This window comes from Bolinopsis microptera, chromosome 9, assembly GCF_026151205.1.
Source record: "Bolinopsis microptera isolate Bmic1 chromosome 9, MBARI_Bmic_1.0, whole genome shotgun sequence".
NCBI lineage: Eukaryota > Metazoa > Ctenophora > Tentaculata > Lobata > Bolinopsidae > Bolinopsis > Bolinopsis microptera.
Window position 1 is genome coordinate 7,820,514 of NC_087080.1, and position 14,430 is coordinate 7,834,943.

Consider the following 14,430-nt stretch of genomic DNA (forward strand, 5'->3'; position numbering starts at 1 on the left):
TGTAGTTTTTTAGTCTGAATTGAGCTTTACTACCACCAAAGTGTCCAGTTAAACTTAAACAATGATTATAAAACTTGTACTGTTTCAATTCAATAACATCACATTTACTGTTATCCATTGTCCATTACAGTTAAGGGTGTCATTTGCAAACAAACAAATCACTTAAGATTTACAGTCAAGATATAAAAAAGTCAAGTCGCCAAAAATTAATCATCAGCACGTGAAAAGAAGCCACATTAAATTCCATGGGCCATGAAAATATCATTTTGCACTTTTCTTTATTATTTCATGCTGTTGCCTCATGTGGGCAGCGGAAGGTTTCACAAACGCACTCTTCATAACTTTTAGAGGAATGTTTTTACCAGAGAGCGTCAAACAGTTCACAGCTCTCCGACAAGGATCTAAAACTAGAGGGAGAGGAATGTCTCTGTTCTCCTCCAGCGTGACTGACATGTGGTTGTCACGTGATTGGTAGTGTGACTTCTTGCTCGACGTCTTCTCTTCTTCTTCTCCTTTTGCTTTCTTCGGGTGAGCTTTCAGGTACACTGCATAGTTTGCGACGATAAAACCTGGAAGAGAAAGCCGATGATAACTGATAACTGATATATTTCTGATGCTCCCGTTAGTAAGAATAGAAAATAATGTCTTGTTCTCAAATGGTTTGCACTAAATTCTGACACAGCTTTGAAAGTTGAACATCAGTATTAAGAGACCTCATTCCTAGCAAAAACCAATATAAAACAAACCATTATGGTGGTTAATCTAAGAAAATAAAACCAACTTCTTTATAAATTAAATTGGCATATTAGATGATACAATTTAACTAATTACCAGTCATGAAAGCGTCCACCCCGGCTCTGTGGCATCCCGTGTCGACCGCGTCCCCGTTACTGTGCTTACTCTTTATCGGTGGTACTTTACCTTCCGTTTTGTGCTTCTTGCTCTTGTGGTCGTGGGATATAATTGCTTCGTCAACGTTGTGGGATTTAGGGCACTTCTTACCTTCCTTACAATATCCGTGGTTCTGAGGAATAAATGGGGGTTAATCCAACTAAATTTGTAAATGTAAAACAAGTTTATCTGATGAATCTTATTACAAAGTCTCTTACACGCATAGGTCACATCATATTGTGAATTGTGATGTTTTCCAAATTTTAAACAGTTGGAAAAATAAAACGTCTCAATTCCCAGAATTATAAGATCTTACAGCGTAGGTTTCACACAGGTCCCTCCCAGAAGAGACATCAGACGCAAAGCACTCCACATAGTTTACCCACTGGTTTATAGCCCGGTGCTCGGAGAAGGAGAGGTTGATGTGAGGCTTACCAGACGAGACTGCATCCCGCATACGCTTTGAACTGAAACAAGATGAAATGTTAGCAGGGTTGCGATGATAGTTTTTAAATATCAACTTTCAAATGTCTAATAAAAAACGTTGAAACATCACCGCTTAGCTAATGAATTAGGGCCGGCCAGAATCCCCTCTCCCCAGGGACAAAAGGATTTCGCGGCATGTACGAAATCGCGAAATTTCCCATTCTCCGCGACAAATTTTATGTATAGTTTAATGTATAGCCTGTTAAATTTCGCGGTATCGCGAAATTTGGCCAAAATGATCGCGAAATCCTTTTGTCCCCTGCCTCTCCCCTCCCTCCGTAATCAAGACCCCACCTCCCCCCCCCTCCTGTCAGAAATATTACGTAATCCAGGCCCGACCCGCTGGAGCTTTCGTGGAGACCACTTTTCTCCACGGTTCATGATCATTATGAGCCGAAAATATCTTTTCCGTACCTATTATTTGGAATATTATTATTACAACTGTTTCAGTTTGTGAACGATTTGTTGTTTGATCAGTTATGTCGTATACACTATACTTGCTTCAAGAACTTACAATAGCAAACAAATGCATGAACTCGATTTTTTAGCAATTTCAAAAATGCAAAATTTTAATGATAAATATAAAGTGCGGATTGAGTTCACTGATGAGATCACTGATGTTCCCAGAGATCATACCTGTAGGTTTTCGACCATTATTGTTATTGATAAAGCCATCTGCCCTAAACTAAATGTTGTTAAATGGGGATTTTCAGGGCTATATACTTAAGGCGCCCCTTCAAAGTTTCCTGGTGAGCAAGGTGTTAAGTGAACAAGTAATTTAATTGAGTATTGAGTAAATTTTATGAAGTGGATGAATTTTGCCGTACGTTTTCGATAATTAGAGGGAGTAGATCTCTTTAATATCTCTAATATTGAGCTTGACGGGGTACCAATCAATCAAATTTTAAATAATTTCCCCAGTCTAACTTGTCAAAGAGAACTGAGTGAAGTTTATGAGCCTATAATTTACGTACAGATGTTCCCGTAGAACGATTTCCACTGACCCAGACTACTGAAGTGCCGCCAGAGTGCCGCCAGAGTGCCGCCAGAATGCTGGCAAAACGCTACCACAGACACACTTAAAAGTCAGCCCATCCTGTCAAACTACTCTAATCACTTAGTTTCATTTTACAATTTACATATTATCACTATTTTTGAAATAGTATTGCATTTTTTGCTTTTCTTTGCTCGATAATAAGTTCAAATTTTCCGAAAATATTGTAATTTTTATCAACGCACGCATGATCCATTCTAAGTTGTCAGTTTTCCTTGGGTTTTATTTGTCAAGGTTGTTAATACGTGAAAATATAGTACAAATTCACAGAATGAAAGATCGAGCAATAATTTAATTTATCATACTCATAGATGCATTAAGGGGGGGGGGGGGGGGGGGGGGGGTTCACCCTGATTTTTTTGTGAAACTTGGTTTCGAGATAGCAGTTGACCAACAAACTAGGACCGGTGACCAAACTTTTGAGGGGGTCCCGGACCCCAACCGCCAAACGGTGCCCGCGGGGCAGCCACGCCCATATTTGGTCCAAATTAGGCCCAATTTAGCCAAATAGCCTGAACATGCCCAAAAACCAGATTTTAGGTGCTTTACATGTAGCTAGTGGTCCCCTGAACTCGTATATGAATTTTCATTAAGATTGGACAAAAAATGACCGAGTTATGAGCCAAAAACCATATGACCATATTTGGGCATACGCACCAAATTTGATCGATTTTGGCCCATAGATTGGTCAAATATCAATATTTTTGAATGAAACCAACTTTATATGGAAGGTAAGCCTATACTACCTTTAAAAAAATTTAGCGGCCAAATTCCAAAATTTGCCTGGCATTTTTCAGAATTTGGCCGCCAAATTTTTTTAAAGGCCTAACTCAAAATTCCAATACAAAACTTAAGGTCGAAATGCAATTCTACGTTGATTCTGAAAAATTCATGTAAAAATATTGAAACCCTATTGAGTTCAATTGTTTTGAGCGAAATCAGTTTCGCAAATATCGCGAACTGAGATATGGACGATTTTGTTCATTTTTTGCGATTATTTGAACGCAGAATCCACAGTTTGGTAGATACTGAGCTGATAATCATAGAGGATGTGTAGTATAGGCTTACCTTCCATGTAAAGTTGGTTTCATTCAAAAATATTGATATTTGACCAATTTATGGGTCAAAATCGATCAAATTTGGTGCGTATGCCCAAATATGGTCATATGGTTTTTGGCTCATAACTCGGTCATTATTTGTCCAATCTTAATGAAAATTCATATACGAGTTCAGGGGACCACTAGCTACAAGTGAAGCACCTAAAATCTGGTTTTTGGGCATGTTCAGGCTATTTGGCTAAATTGGGCCTAATTTGGACCAAATATGGGCGTGGCTGCCCCGCGGGCACCGTTTGGCGGTTGGGGTCCGGGACCCCCTCTAAAGTTTGATCACCGGTCATAGTTTGTTGGTCAACTGCTATCTCGAAACCAAGTTTCACAAAAAAATCAGGGTGAACCCCCCCCCCCCCCCCCCCCCCCCCCCCCCCCCCCCTTAAAAAATAAAAGTATGTTAAGTTTCAGTTGAAATGGGTGTCTACATCTCTGGGCCCAGCAAAGAGAGGGGTAAAGCGTTACTAGTGTTTATTGCTGTGTGTCTACAAGGAGCTCTGGTATATTCCTGCTCAGTGCTATCCTCTTCTTTCTATGTGACCCATCTTGTGAATAGAGGTGAATAAAGGAACGGCTGTATGTTCGTTTAGTTGTAATAAAACTTTGATTTTGACTTTAACATCCCACTTCGAAGTATAATCTCCGAATGTACTTTGCAGGAACATTCACATAACAATTTTTTCTAGCGCATATTTTGCAGGAATTCCGGAGATGCAAGTCGGATTGATCGGTATGATACCCGCCTTTGGACACCTCCTGAACGCAATTTACGATATTCTGGAATATTTGCTCCGCGTCAGGAAGTTCTCGTTACATGCTGTTCAGTGCTTCGTTATGGCGTTACTGATTGTCAATTGTGCAGGTTAGACTTTTTAAAGATCCAATCACAAATGTCGTCCTATCAATTCTTATTAGCGATCCGGTTATGAGATCAGCCTTGCAGCCATTTCTACTGAAATTTTGTAGGCTTATAACCTACTTAAACACGCGCGCAGAGTTGATTCGCAACTCATCAACGATGTTAATATTATACAGGTATCATCCATTAACTTAAATGAAGTATCAAAATATTGATAATTAAGTTGCGCCGCAGAAATCAAGGATTTGCCAATGAAAAATTAAACCGATTCAAAAGTTACTCTTTATTATTAATCATGTTTTTTTCTCCCATTCTGATAAAGCATTGATTGCGTTTCTCTTTAGGTCAGGGTTTGGCAGAATATCTTCCTATAGAATATAACCAACTTCTTGCCGTTATCCTCATGCTGCAAAGGCTGATTCATGGCTTCTTGGCCTTCATCTGCTGCAAAGCAACAGTCACATGCTGTAGGGTGTGGTTCCCTGACCATTTTAACCTCACTGTGGGTTTGGAGATGAGTGCTAATCATCTGGGAGGAGGTCTGTGCATTCTTGTCAGCGGCTATGTATATCAGACTCTCAGCTTCAACGAGCCGTACTTTGTTGTTAGTCTGATTTGTATAGCTTTCTGGCTGTATAATTTCTTCATCATGCCAAGAATCTCGGATCCTGTCTATCGGAAAGCTCAAGCTGAGGAAGTCAATCATGAAAATGGACAATCTAATAAGCGGGATATGACATCCCAGAACTCAAACTCCGATGAATCATGTGAAAATGGCCTCTCTTGGCTGGTGATATTTCCTCTAGTTGGTCATGGTCTGACTGCAATGATCGAAGGATATGCCTCAGCTATCATAACCCCTTACCTACAAGACAAGTTTGCAATGGAGACAGGCCAGGGCAGCACCTACGTGACCGTCATGTTTGTATCATTTATAATCGGATCAGCTGGAGCAGGGTACATTCTACAAATGGGCTGGGTGTCCAACTTTAAGACAATGATAGTCGGAGCTCTCCTTTCCACCATAGGACTCTCCCTCATCTTTCCTGGACAACATCTGTGGGGTTTGTTCGAAATCGTCCCTAAGTTGGCTTACGCTGGGACATTTTTCATCGGGCTTGGAACCCAACTCATTTCCATTGCTGCACTTCCGGCGCTGGAGGAGACACAAGTGACCCTCGCGAAAAGAAGATTCACCAGAAAGAACAAGTCCCAGGCCTCATCTCTGTGGATAATATCGTGGATGCTATCAGTGTATGCTGGTCACCTGGTGGCTCTGATGGTGATAAAGTTTATGACATACACTCAAGGATGCTGGCTGGTTGCTGGATGCTCTGGCCTCTCAGTTTGTATCTGTGCTGTTTTAGAGGTGTTCGCTAGGAGATCTAGTGCTTGTCTGGTTAAACCATTGGAATATCATGTCGTATGACATTGTTTGTAGCACAGATAAGGTGCACGGTTCTCCTCATATTTTAAATATTTTATCTAATTAGGCCCAGGTTAGAACTTAGTGGTGAACTTTGTCGGACGCCGGACTTTCTAGAATTGGGTTACAATTACCAGTGGGATAATGCGCCATCTAAATATACGATGAATGATTTTATAATTTATTTTCTTTGATTTGAAAATTCAATTTTTTAAAGATAAGAAAATAAATTATAAAATCATTCATCGTATATTTAGATTTTAGAAGGCGCATTATCTCACCGGAAATGGTAATTCAATTCCAGCAAGTCACGTGCAATAATTTTAGTTTACAATGAATTTGTCAATGTTCAATCCTTGATTTTTCCGAATGTTCATTTGTCATTTGTGTATTAATATTAATCACCACTATTTGAATCGTTTTAAATAGTTGTTTTTTTTAATAGTCGTTTTAATTGTTTTACACCAGGTCTAGAGAGTTAGTGATAGAACTGGCCGTCGTGAAAAATTTAGGGAATTGTGACGCTGCTTCGAGGAATCTGCCCTTCTGTCCTCTTCCAATAAGTATTACTAGATTTGTAAAGTGTAAACGCGTGAAGACTAGAAAGAATTTAAAAACATGTTTCTTGTTTCTAGACTTTATAGATACTGTAGTCAGTAGTATATTGAACAAAATAATCGTCTGCTTTGTTCATTAGGGAACCTCTATTAAATTAAAATCCAGAAAAAATACTTAATTATAATTTGTTTGACAACCCAGAACTGGAGCTGCTATCGTCCACAATATGATCCGAACATTCGATCCACTGGACGGCACAGCAAATCATGTCAAACGATTTATGAATGTGAGGGATTTGATCAGTGTTCTTGATCCAATGGTTGATAATCGCTGCCCTATTCACAAAAGCATCATTAATTTTTGTATGATTGATTGAGGAGCACTACCCGAAGGCATTACTCGGCACTAACGCCTTTAAATCTTTAATTACAATCAAATATAAATATATGCACACAATGTATAAAGTATTAATAATGTATAAAATATGATTATGCTATTAGCAAATTTAAATAGTACTATTAAGAATTTTAAATAACTCTTATCTCTTGACATAAATTTAGAACAGCGACACAGGGTCTGAAGAATGCGCGGTGATATTTTTATCTTTTAAAAGTTGTAAATGACAGTGAAATTGGGCGGTGTCGATAGCATTGTAAAAAATGCTCGAAGATAGTCATATTTTGTTATGAGGTTAAAGTTTTGTTGCTCGTTATTATGATCAACGTATGTTGTACCAAATTATTTAAATTTCTAAAAGTACGAAATTTGAGTTGTCCCAGTCCTTGTCATCCGGTTTATGTGCTTGTGCAGTAAGCACATGCTTGTTGACTGTAGACTTGAATGAATTTAGGAATTTGTCTTGTAGGCAAGTGGTGACATATTTTATGTCTTTGTTAATAATGTTGACTGTTTGGTTATATAACTTAGGCCCAATGTAAGAAATGCTCTTGTCTGAATTACATAAACGGTTAAATGGTACTGCAAAGAACTCAGGTTCTCTTCTAGGTGCGTTTAAGTTTGAAACAGTGAACATTCTTATAATATTTGGTGGTGCAGTGTTAGAATAAACTTTGTGCATTAAGCATAATATACATTTAGCTATCACGTTCGGTAAAGCTAATACTTCTAGTTTATTGAAAATTTCCTTTGTGTGTGAAGGTGTGCTATTCAGATCTTTGTCATAAAAATAGCGGTGGTATTGGTTATCTGCAGCGCGAATGCCCTTTTTCTGGGCCGAGAAGACTCTTTTAACGGAGTTTAGCGATCTTGTTCCCCAAACTGTGCAGCAGTAGTACAAGTGAGACTGAACAAAGCTGTTGTATATCAACTTGAGTGCTTTGTTAGGTACTGAGCCTTTGAGTTTGTAGAGAATACCCGCATTTCTAGATACTTTAGTGGCTAAATGTCTAATGTGGTGGGCCCAATTTAGCTTAGTATCAATGATCACGCCAAGAAACTTTTCGTGATAACTTTGCTTTAGTCGCTCACCTCCCATGTAGATTTCTATATCCTTAGTTTTCTTATTTGTAAAGATCATATATTTAGTTTTGCTAGCATTTAATTTAAGCCCGTTATTAGTAGCCCAATCAATTATCAAAGTCAGAATCTCATTCACCAATGCATTAAGTTGTTCAAATGTATCTGTACTTATTATTAGGTTTGCGTCGTCAGCGAAATAAATATGTTTAGCTAAATTACTAATCTGAGGAAGGTCGTTGATGTAGATTATGAACAGAATTGGTCCGAGAATGGAGCCCTGTGGTACTCCGTAGTTAAGTTTGAGGTGAGAGGACTTGCAGTTGTTGACGCTCACGTATTGCTCTCTATCGGTTAGATATGAGTGAAACCAAGATAAAGCCAACCCCCGAACTCCATAGTGCTCAAGTTTTCTCAGAAGAATACTGCTGTCAACCATGTCAAAGGCCTTGCTGTAGTCCAATAGAAGCAGTGCTGTGACCTGCTTTTTTTCTAGTGCCCTGTGAATATGGTTTTGGGCTTCTAGTAAAGCATGTTCGCAGCTGTGCCCAGCCCGAAATCCGTATTGAGAGAACAGTTAAAGTTTAGCAAGTGCCAATTGCATTTCAACCAGTCTGTATTTTTCAGTCTATGGCGGATGGCCTGTCCCCAATAGTAAGTGTCCCCAATAGTATATTGGATTGCTAACAATTAAAGTTGAAATGGAGTTTAACGTCTCTGGGCTGGACAAAGAGAGGGGTAAAGCGTTACTAGTGTTTGTTGCAGTGTGTCTACAAGGAGCTCTGGTATATTCCTGCTCAGTGCTATCCTCTTCTTTCTATGTGACCCATCTTGTAAATAGAGGTGAATAAAGGAACGGCTGCATGTTCGTTTAGTTGTAATAAAACTTTGATTTTGGCTTTAACATCCCACTTCGAAGTATAATCTCCGAATGTACTTTACAGGAACATCCACATATAATAACAATTTTTTCTAGCGCATATTTCGCAGGAATTCCGGAGATGCAAGTCGGATTGATCGGTATGATACCCGCCTTTGGACACCTCCTGAACGCAATTTACGATATTCTGGAATATCTGCTCCACGTCAGGAAGTTCTCGTTACATACAGTTCAGTGCAGTGTTATGGCGTTACTGATTGTTAATTGTGCAGGTTAGACTTTTTAAAGATCCAATCACAAATGTCGTCCTATCAAATCTTATTAGCGATCCGGTTATGAGATCAGCCTTGCAGCCATTTCTACTGAAATTTTGTAGGTTTATTATAACCTAGTACTTAAACACGCACGCAGAGATTCTTCGCAACTCATCAACGATGTTAATATTATACAGGTATCATCCATTAACATAAATGAAGTATCAAAAGATTAATAATTAAGTTGCGCCACAGAAATCAAGGAGTTGCCACTTAAAAATTAACCCGATTCATAACTTTCTCATTATTATTACTCATGTTTTTTTTTCTCCCATTCTGATAAAGCATTGATTGCGTTTCTCTTTAGGTCAGGCCAGGTTTGGCAGAATATCTTCCTACAGAATATAACCAACTTCTTACCGTAATCCTCATGCTGCAAAGGCTGGTTCTGGGCGTACTGTCCTTCATTAGCTGCAAAACGGCAGTAACAAGCTGTAGGGTGTGGTTCCCTGACCATTTTAACCTCATTGTGGGTTTGTATATGAGTTCTGATTATCTGGGAGGAGGTCTGTCCATCCTTATTAGCGGCTACGTATATCAGGCTCACAGCTTCAACGAGCCGTACTTTGTTGTTAGTCTGATTTGTGTAGCTTTTTGGCTGTATAATTTCTTTATCATGCCAAGAACCTCGGACCCTGTGTATCGGAAAGCTCAAGCTGAGGAAGTTAATCATGAAAATGGACAATCTAATAAGCGGGATATGACATCCCAGAAATCAAACTCCGATGAACAGTGTGAAAATGGTCTCTCTTGGCTGGTGATATTTCCTCTAGTTGGTAAAGGTCTGACTGCTATGATCGAAGGATATGCCTCAGCTATCACAACCCCTTACCTACAAGACAAGTTTGCAATGGAGACAGGCCAGGGCAGCACCTACGTGACCGTCATGTTCGTATCATTTATAATCGGATCAGCTGGAGCAGGGTACATTCTACAAATGGGCTGGGTGTCCAACTTTAACACAATGATAGTCGGAGCTCTCCTTTCCACCATAGGACTCTTCCTCATCTTTCCTGGACAACATTTGTGGGGTTTGTTTGACATCGTCCCTAAGTTGGCTTACGCTGGGACATTTTTCGTCGGGCTTGGAACCCAACTCATTTCCATTGCTGCACTTCCGGCGTTGGAGGAGACACAAGTGACCCTCGCGAAAAGAAGATTCACCAGAAAGAACAAGTCCCAGGCCTCATCTCTGTGGATAATATCGTGGATGCTATCAGTGTATGCTGGTCACCTGGTGGCTCTGATGGTGATAAAGTTTATGACATACACTCAAGGATGCTGGCTGGTTGCTGGATGCTCTGGCCTCTCTGTTTGTATCTGTGCTGTTTTAGAGGTGTTCGCCAGGAGATCTCGTGCTCGTCTGGTTAAACCAGTGGAATAGACTGCAAAGTGAACTTGAGAAAGCTGAGTTATTGATTTAATTGACTCACATGATAAGGGGTCGTTCACCTTTTACTTTATCAATTTTTTTGCAATCATTCAACCGTATAGTCTATGTCATAAGCGAATGATTTTATAATTTATTTTCTTATCACGTAATATAATAATCTTAGTTTACGATAAATTTGTCAATGTTCAATCCTTGATTTTTCCGAACGTTCATTTGTGTATTAATAAATTTAATAACCACTATTTGAATCGTGTTAAATAGTCGTTTTAATTGTTATACACCAGGACTAGAGAGTTAGTGATACAATTGGCAATCGTGAAAAATGTAGGGAATTGTGACGCTGCTTCAAGGAATCTGCCCTTCTGCCCTCTTCCAATAAGTATATTACTAGATTTGTAAACGTGTGAAGACTAGTGTTGACCAATTTATCGGCAAAAATCTATCAAATTTGGTGCATTTGCCCAAATATGGGCATATGGTTTTTGGCTCATAACTCAGTCATTTTTTGTCCAATCTGGATGAAAATTCATATACGAGTTCAGGGGACCACTAGCTGCACGTATAACACCTAATATATGGGCGCGGGCACCGGTGGGCGGTTGAGGTTCGGGACCCCCTCAAAAGTTTGGTCATGGGCCCTAGTTTGTTGGTCAACTGTTATGTCCTAATCAAATTTCACAAATATTTCATGCCGAGGCCCCCCCCCCCCCCCCCCCCCCCCCCCCCCTTAATCGAGGGCGTTTATCTTATACATTTTTATTGGCTCAAAATGATTGGAATCGCTTGAAACACGGAGAAAAGTAGTTTGAGGCCACTGTGTCTGCTGAATGGTACGAGAAAACCACTTTCCCTGATAACAGTAACACTACACAGAACTCAGAGGCAGGTTGCTCAATATACATGGCGAAATGCTATAAAGCTGGACACAGCAGCTGTGCTAACATCGTATGGATGCAACGAATCCTGATTTCTATCGTAATTCTTAACTTTCTTAATGCAGCCTCCCCCAATAATTATGAATCGATTGAAATTTGCCTTGCGTCACAGCGAAGGTACGTGTTTTTCGATCTAGGAAAATATTTGGAACATCATTCAAGAATTCAGGAGACATGTACCTTGCTCGGAAATTAGATTATGAAATAATCCATTAATCAAAAAATTGAGTCAAAGTCAACTGGATCACATGAAAAACTTGGGGAATTGGGACGTTTGAAATGGTATATATTTCCATTTGCACTTGTATTCTACAAATCCAACGGGTGATCATTGCAAATAAATAGTGGTATCGAAAATCTAAAATAGTTTATTTTACAGCCACTGTGGGTATTCTAGAACGTTGTTGAGAGGGCCAATTCAAAATCGCCAAATTTTGATCAATTTACCAGGTGATACCGGTCTCTTTATTGTGATGCCCACTGCCCAGTGCCCACTGCAACAGTCAACTAAGGTTTCTGAGTTCAATTCAGATTAAAGGAAAGATTTAATGGTTCCTTAGCCTGCTGTATAAAATACAGCAGGCCTTAGCCTTACAGCAGGCCTTAGCCTGCTGTATAAATACAGCAGGCTCGTATTGAAAATAATAAAAATTAAGTGAAATTTATTATCATATTCATAAGCTGGAATAGCGTATTTTTACAACGGCAGCAGGCTTCGACCATCACTCTGAATAACAATTTGATTAACTAAAACGGCAGTTTACAGTTTAAAATATAAGTATCATTCATAATTCAAGCATTGATGACAATACTGAGCAAGAGTTCGACTAACATAGACTAAACGAAATTGACGAGTGCTGTCAAAATAACAAAATTTAAGACAATATTGCCACAATTTAGTATCTGCCGAGCATAGAGGCAGAGCACAGTGGAGTTTGTACGTTCAACTTGCAGCAAACGCCATATGGCTTACAATACTGTCCATAAATAATAGGGGTCTAGAAAACGAAGCTGGTTTGCCCGGTGATTGAAAAAATCAATGAAGTTCATTGACTTTTTAAATACCTTGATGTCGTGGAGTTACCAGATGGACTCTTCAAATGAGATCACCTGGCCAACCAGCTTCGTTTTCTAAACCCCTATTATTTAAGGACAGTATTTTAAGCCATATTAAGATATTATGGTGTTTGCTGCTAGTTGAACGTACAAACTCCACTGTGCTCTGCCTCTATGCTCGGCAGATACTAAATTGGCAGATACTAAATTGCTCCCCATTGCATCTGGTCCGAGTCTGTTAGCACAGATCACCTGGGAGTGGTAACACCACAAAACCGTTAATTGCCTGTCAGTGCTATATCACTGGGGGGTCGGTTGCTGTGGCGGCGAGAGGATGCGATTGCTGGGTGGTGCTCGGTGATGCTGTCTTGTGGCAGGGTCATCTGTGTGTCACTCACGGTTCACCATTTTGTCCAAGTCTTGGTTGCCCTGTGTAATCGAGCATTTGCTTGGTGATCTTGTCTCTGACATGATCACTTACGGTTTAATTTTGATTCCCTATGGGCTTCAGAAGCTCTGCATGCTTTAACTTTACGTATCGAACCTAACCACCAGCTTGCTGGTGTCTGGACAGAGCGCTTACTTCTTGATGTCGGTGCTGCTTCTGGATCGGGTGCGAAGGTCCGGCAAACCATCCACCTTAAATCAAACCGCTACAGAAACGTCTACAGTGTCATTCAATAGTATTATACGTGGAGGCGCAGGTGGAGTGATGACGGCGACTAGGCAAAGCCGAAAGGACCCTAGTAGCTTGATGTCTGTTTGCAACTCCCGTAAGAGCCGACGTAAACACTGTAAATACAGAATTCCTTCATCAGATTTGTCATTTGTAAACAGACAGTCAAGTATGTCTAATCCTGTAAATATTGTAAAGAATCCTCTCTGTATCAGTACATGGAATGTTACTTCTCTTGTCAGTAATTCCAGTAAGATGTATCAATTAGGAAAAGGTTTTGATGATTATGGACTAGAGCTCCTTGGGGTAACTGAAACACATATGGCTGGATCAGGAACTCAGACTTTGGACAATGGGGCTGTTTTGGTTTATTCTGGCAGGAGCGATGGAGTACGGAGAGAAGGAGTTGGTGTTGTTCTTTCCAAAAAGATGAAGAATACTCTCATATCATACACCCCTGTATCAGGACGGGTTATGACTGCCCGTTTACATAGCAAACACATCAACATTAGTGTTACAGTTGTGTATGCTCCAACTGAGGATGCAGAGATCAGTTTAAAAGACTCATTCTACAAGGAATTGAATGATGTTCAATCGGGACTACCTGCACATGATATAAAGATAGTTTTAGGAGATTTTAATGCTCGTGTTGGAAGGGATACTGATGCTCACCCTGGTGTTATAGGAAAACACTCATATCACATAGAATCAAATGATAACGGAAAACGGATGCTAGATTTCTGTACTATGCACCAGCTGACGATCGGAGGCACACTCTTTGAACACAAAGATATCCACAAGACAACATGGAGATCCCCAAATGGTAACACCGTCACTCAAATTGACCATATGTGTATTTCAACGAGATGGAGCCATTCTTTGCTTGATGTCAGGAGCATGAGAGGAGCAGATATAAATACTACTCACTATCTGGTAAGAGGATATGTATCTATTAAACTTAAGTGTCCTCAGAAAAGAAAGAAGCGTGTAAGACAGCCTGCTTTAGAGCACCTGCGTGATAGATCTAAGAGCCAGGAATATAGTAACAGAATAGCTGAAGAGTACTATAACAACGATCAGGAGCATGGAAACTCTCCTTTAGAAGAACAGTGGAAGAAATTGAGAGATATAATAACTGATGTTTCATTTGAAGTGCTGGGTGAAAGGGGCCGGAAAAAGAGAACAGAGCATCTCTCAAGGGATACTAAAAATCTCCTAAAAGAACGAGGGGAGATTAAAAAGAAACCCAGTACTGCTGAGAACCGTGCTAAGTACTCGCGGATTAACGGCCTTGTTAGGCAGAACTGTAAAAGAGAT

The 14,430-nt window shown here is 39.8% G+C and overlaps 1 protein-coding gene across 2 annotated transcripts in view; it reads right to left on the reverse strand.

Moving 5' to 3' along the window:
* The window catches only part of LOC134821235 (target of EGR1 protein 1-like), a 22,217-nt gene continuing 7,787 nt past the window's right edge, over positions 1–14,430 (reverse strand). For both annotated transcript variants that reach the window (XM_063831934.1, XM_063831935.1), the window contains 3 exons: positions 1,208–1,358; positions 832–1,024; positions 1–569 (listed from right to left, as the gene is read on the reverse strand). In XM_063831934.1, the coding sequence (XP_063688004.1) occupies positions 262–569; positions 832–1,024; positions 1,208–1,358 (652 nt within the window). In that variant the 3' untranslated portion in view covers positions 1–261. The remainder of the gene's footprint in view (positions 570–831; positions 1,025–1,207; positions 1,359–14,430) is intronic.